We start from the raw sequence: 20,818 nt of genomic DNA on the forward strand, positions 1-20,818 counted from the left end.
TGGAGGAAGTTTTTGGCTGTAAACTGTCATGCACTGCAGCTCTCGGTGAAAAGGTTGTGAAAGTGGAGAGTTTTCTCTCCTGAGAACCAAAGTGCAATTAAGATCAGAAAGGAGAAACAGGGCAGAGGGGAAAATAATAATAAAGAAGAAGGCCCAAATAGCAGCCCAGGGGGAAAAAATAGTATTTTCCCTACTCTTCCAAATAACCAAGTTGCACTCCGTTTATGGTGTTTAAAAAAAAAAACAAACCGGCAGTGATGTAGTACTTTAAAGACTAATAAAATGATTTAACGGGGTTACCTTGTTTTAGGGTAAAACAAAACGGCAGAAATGTAGCGCTTTAAAGACCAGCAGAATGATTTATTCTGTGATGAGCTGTCCTGGGACAGACCTACTGCTTCAGATCAATCTCATTTCCCAAAGCCACTGACTTTTGTAAGAAGAGAGGTTAAAGAAAATGCAGTAAAAACTGACAAATCAAGTACAGGGGACTGAAGGAGGGGGATGAAGGGTGTTAAGTCCTTTTAGGGTGTTGGTTAAATGAAGAAGCCTGCAGGGTTTCTTTTCCCAACTTTATCAATTAATTTGGGGAAGATTTAAGAAAAAAAAGTCAGCTGAAAAGGGGGCTATTCCTTGGTTCTTTGACGCTAAACGGGAAAGCCACTGACTAAAACAAACGCAATGCAAGTCAACAGGAAGGTGGCTTCTATTGCAAGGGTAAATTAAGGAAAATAACATCTTCTGCTAGGAGACGCAAAATGTCATCACAATGTTTGTTTCGGCGGGAGGCTGGCGCTTCCCTTAGGTGTGTGGGGTCGTCTTTAAAATTAAAGAACGAGCCGGCGCAGAAATATTTCACTTCCCCCTCGTCCACAGCCCCGTTTTTGGCCAAATTTCAAACCCTCTGACTTTGGCCCCAGATCAAATCCCGTTGCCCTTTCAGACTTTAATCCACTCAAGCAGCCCTGTCGCCTTCGCTCCCGCTTGACTCTGTTCCTGGCATTCAAGCGGCGGTGGTGGAAGAAATGAAAACGAAATCCGTCCTCCGCCGACCCCGCCGGAGCAGAAATCGCTTGAGAACGCTTCGAAAAATCCCACTGGGGCGAAGGCGGAGCGAGGTTTGATCGCTGTGTTGCCTTGAAAGATACAAACCGCGCTGCTTGGCACCGGCCGGCCGCGCAGGAGACTCATTTTGGATTAAGTTTCAGAGGATCGTGGCAGGCGGGATGTTGCCCTGTTATAAGGCTCAGCGGTGGGAAAAGGACCCCGCTCGACGGCCGCGCCCGGCAGTTCTGAGCTGCCCTGTTCATGTCTTTTAAAAGGGGAGTCTGGCGTTCCCGAGAGCGGGGCTTGGATCTAGCGTCTAGCTGTGGCGGCTCTCGCTGGCCGCCCTTTGATTGAAACCCGGCTTGCTGGGAGAGCGAGCCGAGCGCCCGGCGAGCAAAGCGCCCAGGTTACTCAGAGTTTTAAAAACTCTTGTGCAAGGACTAACCCCCAGCGGGGAAATGTCCTCCCGCCAGGTCCCCAAAGGACCAGAGGCTCTTTTGCACTCACAGTTTAAAAAAAAAAACCTCCCAAAGCAACGCGATGGAGCAAAAAACACTAACTTGATTATCTCGTGTAGCCGGTTAAAATGCAACCTCCGTGGCCGAGCTTAAGGGGAGAAGAAAACGAGTACAGCCCTACGGGGTGGTTTTGGAGTTTGACTAATGGAGCCGTTTCCCCCTGCAATACAGAGGCGTGTACCGCATGGAAAGTGGACTTGTATCCAATGGGCATGTGTCGGCCTGTCTGTCCATCTGTCTATTTCTCTCTCTCTCGCCTCGCGTTGAAGATAGCGCCCCACGCTCAACCTTGCTTTTAACAGCGGTCATGTGGCACTCTGAAGACGAGGAAACCAATTTACTAGGTCATAAGCTTTCGTGGGACAGACCTTCTGTCGGCCCAGGTCTGTCCCACCAAAGCTCATCCCCTTACTACGTTATTTTGTTCGTCTTCAGAGTGCCCCATGACTGCTGCCGTATTTTGATATCATACAGGCTAACCCGGCCACCGTTTTCGCTTGTTGCTCTCCCCTAGAGATTGCCATTGACCAAGAAACGTTTCCTAACCGGCAAACCTTCAAATCACCCCATTCAGTCATAAGGAGTGGGGCTGTCCCACGAAAGCTCACCTAATAAACCATTTTGCTAGTCTTTAAAGTGCTACTCGACTGCTTTTTGTTCCCATTCAATCAGTCCAGCTAAAACGAAAATCCGGTATTTGGAAGGGAGGGAGGGAGGAGTGCGATCTTTTTTAAAGGCTATTTTTTTAAAAATAAATCCTTATTTTTACACTGCGCTGCCTCCCCTCCCCTTCTTTTGCGCCTGTTTAAAGCGATTGTTACTGTTTAAAGAGACCCCTTGAACTATTTCCTGCTCATTGTCACCTCTCTCCCTCCAGCCAGGGATTCTCACAGAAAGGTAATAAACTCTTCCCTCGCGCCGCGGAGTGCAGCGCCTCCTGAGAAGCCGAACCAAGCCAAAGCACTGGGCTGTCTCCAACCAGGCATTCGCTCTCGGCCCGTGAGACTGGCTGCAGCTCCGAGGATCGGGAAGTTTTATTTCCAGTTTTAGTTTAAACTCCCTTTCCCCCGCCTAATCCAAACATAAAACGTCCCCCTGGTTCTGGAGGGGCGGTTTAAGCGTCCTTTCTCCAGCTGTTTGTACATGTCTCCAACTAAAGGGTGGAAATGTTGAGATGATCGCAAAACACCACACGAAGCCCGGTGGCACCTTGTAGACTAAGAGATATTTTGACGCTTAAGCTTTCCTGGGCAAAGACCCGAAGGGAAAAACTTGGGCGCCAAAATACCTCTTAGTCTACAAGGTGCCACGGGACTTCTTGTGGTTTTTGAAGATAGGCACTAACCCGCTTGCCCCTCTGATCTTCATTTGATCCTAGTCAGTTTCAGATGCCCGGGCACGTAGGGATGAGGGTTAAGAGAGGAAGATGATGGGGGGGGGATCAGTAAAATCTTTAGGCAGGAGTTCAACCAGAGGGGTTATTTCAGAGAGGTGCTTTCTGGGCAGTGGCTGTTTATTGATTGTTTTATTAAAACCTCTTCTCCCCTTAAAAGGTGCCTCCCCTCGGCAGCCAGGCCACCACCGCTGCCGATGGGTGGTTTCGGGGTAGGGGGGAGGTGATCCTTTAAATGTCTGGGGGAAATAGGCGGCCAACACCTGCACCAGCGGCGTGGGGGAGGACCCCGAGCGCAGCCCGAAGCCCCGCTAGAGTCCCTTCTCGGCTCGGCCGGGCTAGGCCGGCGAGCGGGGGCTTGTGCCCTATGTCGCCAGCGGCATGGCCGTGTGTGCCTCTCAGGAGGGCCGCTGCGGAGGCAGGAGGATGCTGCGCCCAGGTTATGGGGCTGTTGCTGAGATGGGCCATTTCCTCCTCGGCTGCTGAAGCCCTGAGCCCGGCGGCTTTGATAGAGGTGCAAACATTTGGGGGCAGATTTACATAAAATAGCCGCGTTTAACCCCCCGGCCGCAATTAACATCACAGGCTTCCCCGGGCCCCGTTCTGATATGGCCGCAGGGAGCCAATCAGCCGGCTCGGCCGGACACATCAAAGGGGCTCTCCTCCAATCAGGGGAGCCCCCCCGCAGGCATTGTGATGTCACCGGGGGGTATTTATTGGGGGGGTATAATTGCGGCCCCCGGGGCGCGTTCCAGTCGCGCTGACCGGAGAGGTCAAGTGGATTAACCCCTTCGGCCGCCCCACTGCAACCAGCCTGGCCCCTTCCCCCCGCCAGCAGCCGCGGGGCTGACCCGTGCGGAGCGGCCCGGGCTGCGTCCAGCCGGGAGCGGGAGCCGGACGCGAGGCTGGGGGTGACCGCCGGGCGGTGAGCGGGGCTGGCGGAGGAGGCGGGAGGATGAGTTCTCCCGGCACGGAGAGCTCCGGCAAGAGCCTGCAGTACCGGGTGGACCATCTGCTGAGCGCGGTGGAGAGCGAGCTGCAGGCGGGCAGCGAGAAGGGCGACCCCACCGAGCGGGAGCTGCGCGTCACGCTGGAGGAGAACGAGCTGTGGCTGCGCTTCAAGGAGCTCACCAACGAGATGATCGTGACCAAGAACGGCAGGTAGGGGGCGCTGCTGCAACCTGGGGGCCCGGGCCCGCGGCGGCTGGGCTGAGCCCCGCTGCGCTCGCCGCCTGCCCCTCTGCGTTGGGCATCCTCCGTTCGGCCCTACTTCCTGCAGGCTTCGCTCCCTCCAGTCCCGGGCTGGGGAGCGGGTCTCCGGAATGTGCCCGCAGAACCCGGATCCTCGGCCGCGTGGGGCGAGGCTGCCGGGACCCCCCTCCGCCGCCCAGTGCAGCCGGGTCTCTTCCCCTGCGCTTTGCAGACTGCGCAACCCGGCAGGGGGCTGCAGGCCGGGAGCCGGAGGCGGTGGCGACCGGCTGATCCCTAGCCCGGAGGGTGGGGGGCCCAGTCCCCGGGAAGGTCAAGGGCCAGGCCGGGCCGGGCTGGGATGGAGCCGCGGGTGAGGGGGAGCCCCGTGCGGGAGCGTAGTGGAGCGGAGCTCGGGGCACCCGTGGGGCCGGGCTGTCGCCCAGCTGGCTCCCGAGCCCCGCGCCTCTCCTGGCCCCGCTCTCTCCCGCAGGCGGATGTTCCCGGTGCTGAAGGTGAGCGTGGCCGGCCTGGACCCCAACGCCATGTACTCCTTCCTGCTGGACTTCGTGGCCGCCGACTCCCACCGCTGGAAGTACGTGAACGGGGAGTGGGTCCCCGGGGGCAAACCCGAGCCCCAGGCCCCCAGCTGCGTCTACATCCACCCGGACTCGCCCAACTTCGGGGCGCACTGGATGAAGGCGCCGGTGTCCTTCAGCAAAGTGAAACTCACCAACAAGCTCAACGGAGGGGGGCAGGTGAGTGGTCCCCAGGGGATCTCGGGGAGGGGCGCCCGCAAGCTGCTCCGGTTCCTCCTGCGGGGCAGGGACCCTCGCCCGTCCTCTCTGGGTCTGGGGGGGTTAGAGCTCAGTATGAGCCGTGGGAAGGGCTGGAGACCCGCTCCCGCTTAGCCTTGCAGCAAACTCAGGGGCAGCTAAACTCCAGGGCTGGCAGCCGACTTTCTCTCAGCCTCTGGCTCTACCAAGCAGCACGCCAAAGGTCTAACTACTTTCCTCCAGTACAACCTATCCGGGGTTGCCTGTAAACTTGTGACCCATTGGAGTTGCCACGTTTGACTTTTCCAAAAAGAAGAGACCATGAGAAGGGAATGTGTCTGTATCAGCCTCTACCCACTCAGATTGTATTAATGTTCTGTATATACCATGACACATTAATGCCACTTGAGTGGATAGAGACTGACACAGACACACTCCCTCTCAGGGGTGTCCCCTCCTTTTGTATGGTAAGGCCGACTGTGAAAGAGTTGCTCCTGTAAAAGCCTGCTGGAAATAGAACCATATCATCTGAATAAAAGTTAGTTTTTTAAAGCGTACAAGACTGGTGTAAAAACCACTTCCTTTTGAGAGCAAAAGTAAAAACTCAGACCCATTTCCTTGTAAAGGGTGCTTTAGATTTCACCAAGAAAGGGGAAAGAGATTTGTTTTGATCGCCCCCACCATTGTAGATCAAGTTATTCTTCAGTTTGGTTGACATTTGGGTTGGGAGTCAGTATCATCTATAGTTTTAGACTGGGCTGGTTGTGTTCAGCTGAGCGTTTCCAAGTGGATCATGGATTCTTTAGGTGATTTTTTTTTTTTAAAAAACATTATTTTAGGCTTGGATTATTTGATAATCTGAAGTGTGCACCTATCTATAGGCTACCCTGCCAAATATAATGACATCATGTTTAGGCAGATAATTGAATTGCCTGACTTTTGTCTTCTTTTGTCAGGCTTCAATTTAAGAATTTACTAGTTTCTGTTGACTTCCCTCTCCCTGACAAAGACCTCAAACATTAACTCTTTTAAAACCAAAAAGTGTTCTGTAATTGTAAGAATGTGCACCCCACTGTGGTGATGCTTCTCTCTGCTATCATATATTTACAGATCATGTTGAACTCCTTGCACAAGTATGAGCCCAGGATTCACATAGTGAGAGTTGGTGGCCCTCAGCGTATGATAACCAGCCATTCCTTTCCAGAGACCCAGTTTATAGCTGTGACAGCTTACCAGAATGAGGAGGTATGCACTCAGGGAAAGAAATCTGCATGCAGTTATATCCTCTGAATTAGCAAAGTGAAAGATACTGGACCAAAATGATTGCATGTAACTTTTTTCTATTCTCTGTGTTTCATTTTAAATTGTATATAAAGCAAGTTTGTTTGAAATTAAAGTCCAATGGAAATACTGTAACACTAATTCCCTGTTTTCTGTATAATGTAACTTTACAAATTATACTATTAACAAATAAAGATTATTTGAAATTTATCAAAGCTACCTAGTAATGTAAGAAAATTTGGTAAGAGTAAATTCCCTATTTTAAAGTACAAGAAATAATACATGAACTAATTAAAAATATTATTTTCAAAACTGACTCCGGTCTTCAAATAACTGAAATGTACACTATAAACTCCAATTAAACTTCGCATTACTAAGTTTTATTATCTTTTGGAGATTTTTTGTTCATGCTGGTCCATCCAAAAAACTCGAACTCTTTACAACTGTCACTGGTTATGTGTTTCCTTAACGGGATAATGAAACCAGGCAGCTTAGGCAGTGACAGTGGATGTCTTTAAATTTTGTGACAGAGAGGTAGCCCTGTTAGTCTGTATCCTCACAAAACAAAAAAGCAGTCATGTGGCACTTTAAAGACTACCAGAACAATTTATTAGGTGATGAGCTTTTGTGGGGCAGACCCACTTCTTCAGACCTGGAGAAATTTGGTAGAGCAAATGATTAATTAAAGTCTGCTGTTTTAATATGAGATGTTTGGATGCTGTCCTGTGGCCTTCGTCCTACTGCTACTGAAATCAATGGTAAAATCCCACTTACTTTAGTGAAGCAGGATTTGATCCTAAATACTGTGTGATAATGAGTAGTAACACTTGCAAAATAAGATTTTTGTTGTTGTTTTTAGATCACAGCTTTAAAAATTAAATACAATCCATTTGCAAAGGCTTTCCTTGATGCAAAAGAAAGGTGAGAATCCCTGACTAAACCAAGTTACAAAGTTTGCAGAAAAAAATACGTATTTGTAAAACATATTTCTTTCAAATCATTTTCTTTGGCTAATAAAATGTGGCTTCTTTGACAGAAGTGATCACAAAGAGATGATGGATGAAGTCGGAGAAAATCAGCAATCTGGATATTCGCAATGTATGTTGAATTTCACTAAGTATATAACTTAAAAAATACTGTCTTTCATCTCTGCTTGGCTTGTATTGCCTTTCAATACAATTTAGTAGCATGTTGTAGCTGAGCAAAAATTTAGACACCAGTGTTTGTTTGCAGGAATTTGTTAACTCTTGCTGTAGATCAGGTATGACTTTCTAGATCAGTGTTTCTAAAGCTATGTTCCGCAGAACACTGGTGTTCTGTGAACAACTCACAGGTGTGCTGCACGTGGCTAACGCTTTGCTATCATACACTGTTGGTATACATTTTCTGTTATTAAAATCACATAAAATGTTACTACTTCGTTGCTGTGATACCTGATTACATTACTTTTTTTTTTTGCTGTATATGTTGCTGTTTGGAGTTTTGTTTTGGTTTTTTCATCTGACAACAAATTCTTTTTTGAAGAAAATTTTCATAGGTGTTCGGCATTAAAATATTATTGTTTGGTGTTCTTAAAGTTTTAGAAACACTGGTCTAGCTAATATTTAAGCTATGTCTACACTAGATGTAGAAGTTGACCACCGATACACAATTTTAGCTACGCCAATTGTGTAGCTAAAATTGATTCATCCATGATCGACTTCCATGTCTGCCTACACGACGGAAGGTCGACAGGAGCATTTCTCCCTTTGACCTTCCTTATTCCTCACCTCTGATGAGAAGGACAGGTTGATATTGATTCCTGGGAGCGTCATTTCATGCATGCGTGAAATGAAACCCTGGAAGATTGATCCTGAGCAGGTGAGTCTTCCACAGTAGCATGGCTGTAGCCTTAGTCCTGCCTTGAGACCGAGACTGGATTAGAAGATTTCTCAAAGTCCCTTCCAGGCCTATGACCAATGTCTGTCTTATGATTACTAGCTCTCAGTTTTTTATTGTTCTCATTGTATACTATATGTTTTATTGAAAATAGTAATGCTGCCTTCAAAAATTATGTAATGAAATATTATAAGAACATTAGTTTTGTACAAGACAATGGTCTTGGATATAAAGAATGCAATATCTGTGGAAAAATTAATGGAAGGAGTGTTTTATTTCAAATAATAATAAAAAGTGAGAATAAACTCATCAGTTCAATTTATTTTTAAAGAAAATTGGAGGCACCAATTTTAACATTCTTTTGTTTTCAGATGACTTTTAAAGTGTCTCTATTTCAGAATTTCAAATATTGTTTTAAAGGGACATTGCCAAAAATTTAGGTGCACAAGGTGAGTAAAAGGACTTCTACAAGTAAATGGAATGTTTTAAAAATTATGAAAACATTTTATTTTGCTTTTAAACATCATCCCATATCAGTATTGGAAACCCCAAGCAGAGCAATGCTGTGCTAATGGAGGAGAATCAAAAGAGAAGAAATAAACAAAAGACGAAATTAAGCAGTGTTTTGTTTTTTTTTTTATGGTTTAAAGTGAATGATATATAACACAAACAGTGCAACGTTTTAAAAATATTTCAGTTCTAATAGTTCAGGTGTAATTAGTAACACGGGTAAAGAATTTTTTTAAATGTATAATATTTTTACTGTATCATTTTGAAAAGGGCATGTGGAAGCCAAACTAAATAATATTATTCAACAGCGCTGGGAGAGAACCTGTTTTTTCACCCTTAGTAAAATTGCCTTTTTTTCCTAAATTTTTCTTCCAACATGAATTTTTGGGCAAGGCATCATTTCACTTTGGACAAATGGCATTTTCTGGTGGAAAAACATTGTGTTGGAAATTTTGTAACCATCTCTAATTCCCTGTTTCCTGTATAATATAACTTCAGAGTAATAGTGTTCAAAGGAGTCATAACATTCATAGCCTACCCTGTGCCATTATTTATCAGTGTGATGAAATGTCTTCTCTATCCCATAGTAGGTGGTTGGCTTATTCCTGGAACTGGGACCCTGTGCCCTCCTGCCAATCCGCACACTCAGTTTGGAGCACCTTTATCACTGTCTTCTGCTCACAGCTGTGAAAGGTTCTCATCACTAAGGAATCACCGTTCTACCCCTTACCCCAATCCATATGTCCACAGAAACAACTCTCCAAGTAAGTCTTTATTACTCTGCAGCTATTTAAAGAGGGAAATTAAGCTAGCGGTCCAAATTCTGATCAGCTTCAGGGTAAGTCTGGGGTGATGTCATTGGAGCAGAAATCAGTATCTAGCACAGTTTGTGCTGAGAGCTCCTGATAGTGCTTGAAAGGCAATACCAAAAAGTAAACACACTTTTGTAACCTCTTAACAACGGAGAATTGAGACTGTGTAATGCTCTATCCACTGTTAGGTTGTTAGAAAATCCTGTGCTTAACACTATCCCAGCATCCTGCTGTAGAACAAAAATCTTGCCACAAAGGATTCTTAAGTGATCTTTAGCTCGGTGTAGCTTAGTTTATTCTGACAGTGTTTGTCAGTTTAAGTCAATGCTCCCCAAACTGTGGGATGTACTGTCCTGTCAGGGGAATGGAGGACTGTCTGGCAGCTGCAACGGGTCCTGTGCCCACCTTCATGGGGGGATAGGAAGGGAATGCCACCCAGCCCTGCTCAGGTCGTGCCCCTCCACCCCAACATGCAGTCCCAGGTTGTCCCAGCCCTGTTTTTGACCCCTGCTCTCGGTGGCCAGGCCCTGATCTTTGCTCCCAGCTATTGCTCCTGGCCCAGTGTGGCTGCAGACGTGTCCTATTACTGGTGGAGGGGATAGGAGAAGAAGTTGGGGACCTTTTGTTTAAGTGAAGAGGGAATGTATGTATCTGAGGAACTGGAGGATAAAGATACTGCTATGAATTGAAGAAACGGGCTTCTAGGTTTGGTAGTGAAGTCGAGTGGGCTTAATCTATGCAAATAAATAACTGAGGGCTTATTGTGCCACCATTACACACCCTGAGGAACATCTTATTGTATAGTCCCCTTGACTACATGTTCAGTCAGGGACTCCTCAGAATAAGTAAGGATGGCAGAACTGAATGCATAACGGCAATCTGTCTATTCAACTGCACTTCTGTAAGAAGAAAGGAAGGAATATTTAACTAACTGTGCATCTAGGACTTGCTATGAGTTTTTCTCTCCTGCTCAATGAAGGCTACTGAAAGGTTATTATAAAAAGCTTAATGTTTTAAATTTGTATAAAATATGTAGCTAGAGGGCATAATCATTATCCACTTCAGGGGTCTGCAACCAAAATAGCGAGAAGAGCCGTCTTTTCAAATTCAGGTACAAAATAGATATTTAAGACCCGCAGTGCATGTGAAATATGAGACAGTCCTTAATAAATAACATCAAACGGTACTTTTTGTTACCCCTGTTTTGAGACCAGTGCACATACCGATATTTGTACCAGTTAGAACATTTAAGTTACTTTTACCCCTGGACTGCAGAGCAGATGAGGACAAAGAAAATGCTGCACCTGGCTCTTAAACAGGAAGGAGCACTGTTCACATCAACCCTCCATGCCCCACCCAATTCCCCGTTCCCAGGCTCTTCTTCCTGCCCCCCATCTTCAGGCTTGACCCACCTTGGCCCCCAAACCTGCCCTCATATCCCCAAGTTTACCTCTCATCCCCTAAACATGCCCCACCCATCCCCAGGCTTAACCCCTCTCAGCCTCAAACCACCTCTCCCATCCTCAGGCTTGACCCCTCTCAGCCACAAACCCAGCCCCAGGACTAACCCATCCATGGCACTGGCTTTGTTTATTGTCAGCAAGTCAGGTGTGGTGGGTGGCTGGATGGCAGGCAGGGTGGCAGAGCCCCCCAGGGAGTGAGAGCCTCTGACCCCAGGTCCTACTGTGACCAGCAGGGTGGGGGACCCCCCTCTGGGTTGGGATTTGTGGCGTGCAGGGGGGTGGAGCTGGCTCTGTGGGGCTCTGCTGAGAGCACAGAGAACCTGTGCAGCCAGCCCAAAAACAGCCCCTTGCCCAAGTTATGGCTGGGAAGGGGCACAACATAGCTGGCTCCAGCCCTCCAGGCATGGCTGGGGCAGATGAGAGTGCTCAGATGGTGGGGAGCCCATGCTGGGTGACCATGTATGCCCAATGGAAAGAAGGTTCCCTGCCCTGCCGCTGCTGAGATAGGGGAACTGAATTTGACTGGTTTAATGGCCACTTTCCTCTCACTGCCCTGCCAGCCATTGAACCAACTGCATTTGGATCTACAGCTTCAGTGGCAATGGGTCAGGGAGCTGCAAGAGGAGTCAGCAGGGGCAGTGTGCAGAGCCACAAATGACTCCTTAAAGAGCCACATGTGGCTCCAGAGCCACAAGTTGCCCACCCCGGTCCACTTGTAAGCACAGTATGTGTCTGGAACAACAAGTAACTGTCAAGTGTGTTAAAGATGAAAATTTGCGTGTAGCTGATTTTTGTTGCCTCTTGAACCTTTGCATATGTAGTACCCAGAGGCACTGAGACCTCATACTAGGGTGAGTGAGGTCTCTGCTCTACAGCCTCAGCTGAGGGCCAGCTGGCCTTTAGCTCATGTGGTAGAGTGCAGGGCTTTAGACCCTATGCTCACAGGTTTTATCCCTGGTGCCAGCAACCTGGTTCTGTTGGCATTACACAGCGGTTTTACAAGTTAAAATAAAGTACTCCATAAGAATAATTGGTTTTGTTGTGTGCCCTAATTTTTCCCCCATCAGGGATTTTTCTCCTCTCCTTACATTCACAGTAACCTTTTCTGGCTGCAAAGGGTGAGCTGGCACAGCCACTGTTAATTAAGCCCCCCGGTTACCACAGAGCTACCGAAGCACGCCTCTCAGCATTTTGCCATAAGGAACTAGTTGAGGTTAGAAATGAAATATACCCTGGCACTCAACAGCCTCAATACAAGTGACAGTTTGACACAACTGATAGATACATGTCACTGCTGCTTTTAGCCATGCTTCACTTGAACTGCTAATCTGCTTGTTAAGTGCTTGCTTGTTTTTCACAGCAGCCTATGCTGATAATTCCTCTGCCTGCCTTTCCATGCTTCAATCCCATGACAACTGGTCCAGTCTAGGAGTTCCCCCCCACACTAGTATGCTGCCCATGAGTCACAGCACTGGCACATCTACCAGCTCCAGGTAGGATTCAGTCCCTTTTCATTGCAGCCCCAAAACTTCCCAAATGCAAGTATTTTGCGTGAGTTTTAATTGAAAGAGAGTGACCAGGTCACTGTCAGCTTGAGATCCTGTTAAAAGTACTTGGAAGTTCTGTACCTCTCTCTCCCTCAGGCTATGTCTGAACTACAAGGGCTCCAGTGTTACAGCTGCAGTTATACGGCTGTAGTGTAGACTCCTTTGATGGAAGGGGTTTTTCCATTGCTGTAGTGAAAGCCTTCCCTGGAGAGGCAGTAGGTGGGTTGACAGAGAATTCATCTGTTGACCCTAGTGGTTTCTATATGGGAGCTTTTGTCTGCTTCACTTCATCTGTTGGGTGTCTGAATTTTTACACCCCTGAGTGATATACTGACTACATTTTAGGTGTACATCAGGTCTAAATCTCTGCCTATTTATGGCTTTATTGTCACATTTTTCTTTTAATGCTTTTCCCCCCCTCCCTGTTGATATATAAAAATCCCTTATAAATAGTAAAAGTGACTGGCCATACAGGAGAAACAATGAAAGGCTATGGCTACACTACTGAGTTATTTTGAAATAAAGTATTTCAAAACTACTATTTCAAAATAACGCTGCTTCATGCAAAAGGCATTTCAAAATAACACCCAGCTGTTTGGAAATCGCATTCTTGACACATAGTGTCTTTTTTTGAAATAATGCCATTGGATGCCCTTATGGCTTATTTCAAAATAGGCATTATTCATCCTGCAATGAGATTTACCAATTTCAAAGTAATGAACCCACTATTTCAAATTTACTTCAAAATAGCATGTGCATAGTGTAGCTGCTACCAGAGTTATTTTGCAATAAAGCCATAGTGTAGCCATAGCCAATCTGATGAGTGCTGGCCAACACAGAAATCAAATACAGGCTACGTCTACACTAGCCCAAAACTTCGAAATGGCCATGTAATGGCCATCTGCAACAGCAGGTAAGAATAAGGGGATTTCGAAGTTGCTGGGGTCCTTTCGAAAAGGAGCCCCGTCTGGACGAGCCACGCAGCTGCGAGCTGCGTCAATTTCGAAGTGCCGCAGCTGCTGGCATTCTAATGAGGCGCTGAATATGTATTTCAGCACTTCATTAGTAAACTTCAAAATGTCCATTTGCATGGCCATTTCGAAGTTTTGGGCTAGTGTTGACACAACCACATTGGCAAAATGAGGAACAATTGTTTTCTCATCTTTCAGTTCTGGGAATCTTAAGTGTTATTGGTAATGACTAAGTAAAATAATGCTCAGATAAGCATGACAGATCAAGCAAACAGTATCCTTTTAAATAAAAGTCCTTGTTTATTGCTTTTAAGAGAGTTCAGTGAAAACTACCCTCAGGTCATGGATACATATGTCTTTTTTTGGACTTATGATTATCTTAATCAAATATTGGCTTGCCTATTGAATGAAGTTATTGGATGTTGCATTTGTACCCAATCCTTAAGAACCCAAATTAGAAGTTATTGAAGAGTTGGATGGGATTTTGGTATTGACTTTAATAGGCTCAAGGGCTTAGCCCTCTTTTTTTTCTTAACTTGTAGTTGAACACTCTAATCTGCTAATATATTTAAATTGCAGAAAATGTCCTTATTTATGAAATATGCAAGTTAATGTGTATACATTAATACATACTGTATATATTACTAGCACAAAGTATAAGATACTTATTTTGCTGAGCACAAATTTATTGAAACAACAATACTCCCAACCACTTCTTTGCCCTCCCAAAAAAGTCTTTGCATTTAGAAGGCACCAGAGTCCCAGGCACTGGAATGAGAGCCAAGAGACCCAGTTTGTCTTCCTGGCTCTGCTACTGAATTTCTGTATGACCATTGGCAAGTCACTTCACCCCCGCTGGGTTCTGGTGCCCCCTCTGTAATGTGGAAATAACAGAGATTATTATGTGAAGTGCTCTGGGATCTGCAGGTTTAAAGTGCTGTGTAGGTGCTAAATAAAAATGGAAAAGCTAATGTGTCCTCTTCAGATTTTTCTCATCTATTAACGTTTTTATTCCTGGCCCCAGGTAAAGAACTTTTTAAAAGGTGTGTGGGTGGGGGGACAAGAGGGATGAGATGGCAGCTGGGGGAATTTAAGTAAATCCTTATACTCAGGCCCTCTGACGGGAGGCGGGGCAAAGGGGCCAGTTGTCCCCAGGTCCTGTACCTCAAAGGGGCCTGGAACTCCAGCTGCTGCCACCGCCGAAGTAGCAGTGGCAGTGGCTGGAGCTCTGACCCTCTTGGAAGTGTTGCACAGCGCTGTGTTGCTGCTCTGCGTGCAACTCTGAGGGAATGTGCGGGGGAGGCACCTGTGCTGACTGCCTTCAGCTGTGCCCCTTGTGCCCATGGCCCCCCTCCTTCCCGGGGTGGGGAGCTGCCTCACCCCCTTGCACCTCGTCCCTGGGCCCGCAATGGCTGTTGGCACCACTGCTTACACTCATGGCATGCTGGCTGCAGTATATCAGTGTGCTCCACAGTCTAAGTGCCTGATACTACTTTAGTATACTGAAGTAGCAAGAACTTCCCTGAGTTCTTAACTGTGCATAAAAGTTTCTGGATAAAAATGCCTGGAATGTGCATTGTGAATTGTAAAACTGCATAGCAGCCTGCGGGGAAAAATGGGTTAATTAATTGTCCATGTTATGTACCCTTCTTTCTTGCAGTCACTATCCCAACTTGTGGTCTGTGAATAACAGCACCATCACGCCCGTCTCTCAGTCCGGTGGGATGTCCAATGGACTGAGCTCCCAGTTTTTGCGAAGCTCTACGGCGCCCTACCCACCCCTTCCTCACTCTGTCACTGCCTCCTCTTCGGGATCTCCGCTGTATGACACTGGCACACCTACAGACATTCCTGACAGCCAGTATGATACCTCGGCACATGCTAGGCTGGCCTCCACATGGACTCCTGTCACACCTCCTTCCATGTAAACCAACCCCTTTCTTTAAGGCAAAGACTTTTTAGCTATTTAGTTAACTCTTAATACTGAATCCCCAGTGAAGTCTTGAGAAGGGGAGAAAAGAGACATGAAGTGTATTACAAGCAAAAAAAAAAATGCACTGCTTTTGTGTAAGGCAACTGAATTATACTTCTGACAGGAGGACAGTGTATTATTAGCAGCATGTACCCCTTATGAGTGCAATTCTCATACAGCAGCTTGACTGCTCTTCCCTTTTAAAATATTTTTAACCCTTAAATTGAAAAATTTGGCATAGATGGGCCTGAGACACCAAAATGATCCATATTCTACAGTTCTTTATGTTCTGGGAGCATCTGTAGTTCAGTCTTATTTAATGTGTATCCGGACACTTTTGTCAGTCTGTCTTTTTTTTTTTTTTTTTCTTTAAATAAGCTACTTCCAGTCAATTGCCAGGTAACAATTTGCTGGTGAACTTATCTTTAGTTGGGAGAGAAGTTTTATTAGTGCATTAGTTTGAATCATTCTCAAATCTACGCCAATTTAGCAGAGTGAAATTTGGAAAACTGCGTGCACTAATGTATATTTGTCTTGAGATTATGTGGTATTCTGGTAGTTAACAATTTTATGCACAGCTATGTGCTTGTTTCCTTGTGACTGAATTAAATGATAAAGACAATCAGCAAGAACTTTTTTCTTCACAATAAATGCAATATAACATTTTTCTCTAGTCATCTTTACTGGCAATACCACTTTTTGAAGACGAGTTCCATTCTTTGATCATATAGCCAATAAGCAACTTTCAGGCTAACTAAACCCCTGCTTTTCAAAGAGCTTTATCTAAAGGTGGACCCTGTCTAAAGCTCTTGGAAGCTAATGTAAAGACTTTGATTCACATTAATGGGCTATGGCCCAGGCCCCAGATGAGAGAAGAAAGTTAATACCTAATGGTTCTTTCTAATTTATTTTAGTTCAATATTGTACTCTGATCAATATTTATTATTTGTTAGGATGTCACTTTGTTTTGTACATTTCAAGATGTGTATATAATCTGCCAATATGCTGTGTACCTTAAGACAATCATGCATAGGACATACCAGTCCATGACCGATGGAAATGGTGTGGGGTTCAAGTAGTTAAATTATATGACATGCGCAAATCCGAAATGTCAGTAATTTCGCATGGGGGGGGTATAAATATAATCCTTAAATTACACCAACTGCTTGTCTTTAGTAGACAATTAGGTCTGCGTGGCTATGTTTTTACGTGGCCGGCGCTATTTCGAGATACAAAGGTATCCTGAAAAAGCTGCCCACGTCTATGCAATGAGCCCTTTGCCTTAAAGTTTTTGAGATGATGGGCACACTCTTGCAGCACCAGGAGTACAGGGATGCCTTGAAACAGCTCTTCATGTTGGCATGTGGTGCCATTTAGACAGCGCCACATGCTGATGTAGCTTACTTAGAAATCTACTTGAAATAAGCAATACAATTTGAATAGAGCAAATTGCGTAGCTTATTTCAAGGTTAGGGCACTGTCTTGACATAGCCCTCATGTCCTTGCTATCCATGCTAATAGACCAATATCCTTGAGGGCTCTTGTTGACCTAAGCTACTGCTGGAGTCAAAGCCCAAATGTTGGGTCAAAATGTGCCCTTGGATGTATACACTGCTCCCACTGACGTCTATGGACATACAGGTGAGAGTGGAAGCTGAACTTTAGGCACATGCCAGAAGAAGTCCTTATTTGATGAAGTGCGCAAGATTGGAAAGCAGAGTTCTAAGCCGAAGGGCTCATTCTATATTTCATGTGCTATAATGGCAGCTTAAAGATGGAAAAAGCACATGCTTGTTCACTTTTGGTTTCTTAGGCCCTATGCCTGCAACTGGATACACATGGGTGGGTCTTCACATCCACGCAGTGCCCCACTGACTTCAGTGGGGATCTGTGCCAGGATCAAACATCTGCCCAGGCAAATCCAACTGTAGGATTAGGATAGTATACATTGTTCCAAATGAGTCAATCATAATAAAGGGCAGCCCCAGAGTCAGATGGCTGCAAACTGTGTCCTCTCTCCGTATTGTAAATATTGGTCTAAGCTCTCCTGTTCTATTGTGAAAGTGAATCATGTATATGATGTAAGTGCATTGTTCTTTAGATGCTTTTGTAGACATTAGACAAGTATGTTCCATTGTGTTTTGTACTTATATTTCAAAAGTATTAAGTTAATTGGAAAACATTTAGTAAAGTTTCTTTAATAAACTAAAGTCTTAGTTTTTAATTTGTGGAAACAAGTTTAAACTAGTAAAGTTCATTTATTATAACTTTGTATTTCCGTAGCACTTAAGAGTCCTAGTCATGGACTAGAATCCTTTTTTCAGGCCTACTGACAGTGGGGCAACTGCCCCAAGGCTCAGCAACTCAGAAGGGCCTGGGACGCCCAGCTCAAGGGGAGGGTGTGGCGTGGCATCACCCCAGGGGTTCTGAGCTCTGTCCCGTCTGCCCAAGCCCCACCCCTTCCAGCTGAGGCCCTGCCCCTTCCAGGAGCATGGAGCTGGCCCAGCTACCTTGACTAAGGGCCCAGTGAGTCTGCCTGCCTGCCAGTACTAAGTACTGTACAGACAGAGAATGAAAGCTCCCTGCCCTAAGAACTTATTCTCTAAATGGAAGACAAGATTTGACAACTAGATGCAGACAGATGGGGGAATACAAGGCAATAACAAGACAATGTTACAAAGAAGCAGTGGTCGTATTTCATGTGCAGTAAATGAGTAAGTAGGTTGGCCCTTAGGGGATGGGAACACAGAACTGCCGTATTGAGGAAAATAATTTGGCTGCTTTTTGCCCCAATGAAAGATAGACTGTCTATGCTAGGTGCTTTATGAATTACCTGACTTTGCACCTTATTGTGCAGTGCTGCTGTTGACCCAGGGGAACAGGAGATCCCTTTGTGAGCCAAACTGGCAACCATCTGACCCTTAGTCATGAAGATTGTAGAGAAATGTGTACACATAATGGGCAGGTAGGCTTAGTAATCAAAATTTGGGGGTAGTATATTATTAGCGAGGGAAAAATGCTTCTCATAATGAAAACTCTCATCCATTCAGGAAAGATGGAGCTGAATTTACATTTTGGCAGATATTTTGGGTTTGGCCTTGAAATCCAAACTCTTCAACTATGCCTTTAAATAGCAAGGAAGGGTCCTGTGGCATCTTATAGACTAACAGAAAAGTTTTGAGCATGAGCGTTCGTGAGCACAGACTCACTTCATCAGATGCATCTGATGAAGTGAGTCTGTGCTCACGAACGCTCATGCTCAAAACTTTTCTGTTAGTCTATAAGGTGCCACAGGACCCTTCCTTGCTGTTATAGATCCAGACTAACACAGCTACCCCTCTGATACTATGCCTTTAAATAGTTACCCAGGCTGTAAACATACAAACCTGCATTACCACTTGCACAAACTGGTTAATGGCATGTCTAAGTGCTCACTAACATGATCTGGTTTTGGGTGTCCAAGCAGCTGAGCATATTCACATTGAAGTGCAGTCATTGTGGGCATAAGTACATACTGCAAATGTGACCCTGAAAGTTTAATGCAGTGAAAAACTGGGCATACTACATATGGGAGCATGAACTAGCGCTCAGTCATTCACTACTCCCTGGATACTTGCAGCCTGGCAATAGGCCCCATTATGTAGGTCTCAGATCCATCACTGTGCGAAAGACTTTCAAAGGGGATGGATATAGTTCTGTCAAGCAGAGCTGGGAAGAGGAGGACTATTGCCAGGAGGAAGGGATGCTGCAAAGCCGTGTCTACACGTGCACGCTACTTCGAAGTAGCGGCATTAACTTCGAAATAGCACCCGTCATGGCTACACGCGCCGGGCACTATTTCAAAGTTAACTTCGATGTTAGGCGGTGAGACGTCGAAGTCGCTAACCCCATGAGGGGATAGGCATAGCGCCCTACTTCGACGTTCAACGTCGAAGTAGGGACCGTGTAGTCGTTGCGCGTCCCGCAACTTCGAAATAGCGGGGTCCGCCATGGCGACCATCAGCTGAGGGGTTGAGAGACGCTCTTTCTCGAGCCCCTGCGGGGCTCTATGGTCACCGTGGGCAGCAGCCCTTAGCCCAGGGCTTCTGGCTGCTCCTGCGGCAGCTGGGGATCCATGCTGCATGCACAGGGTCTGCAACCAGTTGTCAGCTCTGTGTATTTTGTGTTGTTTAGTGCAACTGTGTCTGGGAGGGGCCCTTTAAGGGAGCAGCTTGCTGTTGAGTCCGCCCTGTGACCCTGTCTGCAGCTGTGCCTGGCACCCTTATTTCGATGTGTGCTACTTTGGCATGTAGACGTTCCCTATCAGCGCCTATTTCGATGTGGTGCCGCGCAACTTCGAAGTTGAACATCGACGTTGCCAGCCCTGGAGGACGTGTAGACGTTATTCATCGAAATAGCCTATTTTGATGTTGCTACATCGAAATAAGCTATTTCGATGTAGGCTTCACGTGTAGACGTAGCCCAAGAGTGAAACACGTAGTTGTCTGTTTCTCTGCAAGTGAAGTTCAAGCATGTTTTGGCTCTTTCTGATTTTTCTCTCACGAACCTGAGGTATGCGGCACCACAGTTGGTGCATTGAGTGCAGAACTGTGAAATTACATCCGATTCTTCAAGTGCTGATACCACAAAAGGAAATGGGGCTAGGTGTGTAGGCAGGAATGCTTGGTCCAAGAGCAGGAGCATCATTTGTTTTAGACCTGCTCTTGCCAATGTGGCCTGCCCTGGTACAAGTAAGCACTCACCCTGCTGTGGAGAGGAAAGGCCTCTTAACCATTCTGTAGGCAAACAGTATACTCAGCCATAGAGCTCTCTGTAACAGATCTAAAATTAATGCACCGGGGAGTGTGAATCGCCAGTCAGGGAACTCGTGATGTAAAACAGGCTTGATATATCCCATACCCATTCAATGTACCAGAGCAAATCTGTCTTTACCTGCACAAGAAAATCTAACGTGTTTATTTACATATGTGTAATATGACATTAGATTGGTTCAACCTCATTAAAACACAAATGTTTCATTTCAAACATAGTGAAAACATTGAGTCAGCCTGGGACATCTTACGGACTAACAGATTTATTTGGGCATAAGATTTTGTGGTAAAAATCACTTTGTCAGATGCATGGTTTTCACTTTCAGGAAAGCTTATGCCCAAATAAATGTTAGTCTTAGGCTATGTCGAGATTGCTGAGTGCTGTTGTCAAAAGATATGCAAATTGTGCAATGCATTTGTATATCTCCTGCCAATGGTTCTGTTGGGAGAGGCTTTCTCTTGGCCCCTCTACTGATACATCCCTTCTTCCTCAGGGATGTCGTCAGAAGGCTTCCGACACAGCAGACTGTCTCCCTACAGAAGCAAGCAACCTAGACATAGCCCTGAAGGTGTCACAGGACTCCTCATTGTTTTTGCAGATACCGGCTAACATGGCTGCCTGTTTGAAACTTGGTCAACACATTATGCTGC

The 20,818-nt window shown here is 45.9% G+C and overlaps 1 protein-coding gene across 3 annotated transcripts; it reads left to right on the plus strand.

Annotated features, from left to right (window-relative positions):
• The first annotated feature begins 3,913 nt into the window (after window positions 1-3,913).
• On the plus strand, window positions 3,914-15,312 carry TBXT (T-box transcription factor T). Of its 3 annotated transcripts, none has more exons than XM_074988682.1 (8): window positions 3,914-4,119; window positions 4,640-4,904; window positions 6,033-6,167; window positions 7,063-7,124; window positions 7,240-7,301; window positions 9,179-9,355; window positions 12,230-12,359; window positions 15,045-15,312. In XM_074988682.1, the coding sequence occupies exons 1-8, from the start codon at window positions 3,914-3,916 to the stop codon at window positions 15,310-15,312; spliced, it is 1,305 nt and encodes a 434-aa protein (XP_074844783.1). The 3 variants fall into 3 exon arrangements, with proteins under 3 accessions (XP_074844783.1, XP_074844784.1, XP_074844785.1); XM_074988683.1 differs by having other exon boundaries at window positions 9,182-9,355; XM_074988684.1 differs by lacking the exon at window positions 9,179-9,355.
• The last annotated feature ends 5,506 nt before the right edge of the window (window positions 15,313-20,818 follow it).

This window comes from Carettochelys insculpta, chromosome 3 (assembly GCF_033958435.1).
Source record: "Carettochelys insculpta isolate YL-2023 chromosome 3, ASM3395843v1, whole genome shotgun sequence".
NCBI classification, from domain to species: domain Eukaryota; kingdom Metazoa; phylum Chordata; order Testudines; family Carettochelyidae; genus Carettochelys; species Carettochelys insculpta.

Bases quoted from the DNA above. Each gene is read 5' to 3' on its own strand.
- TBXT (XM_074988682.1), top strand. From the start codon at position 3,914: ATGAGTTCTCCCGGCACGGAGAGCTCCGGCAAGAGCCTGCAGTACCGG. The intron at 4,120-4,639 runs GTAGGGGGCGCT...TCTCTCCCGCAG, and splicing joins ATCGTGACCAAGAACGGCAG to GCGGATGTTCCCGGTGCTGA. The intron at 7,302-9,178 runs GTATGTTGAATT...TCTATCCCATAG, and splicing joins GCAATCTGGATATTCGCAAT to TAGGTGGTTGGCTTATTCCT.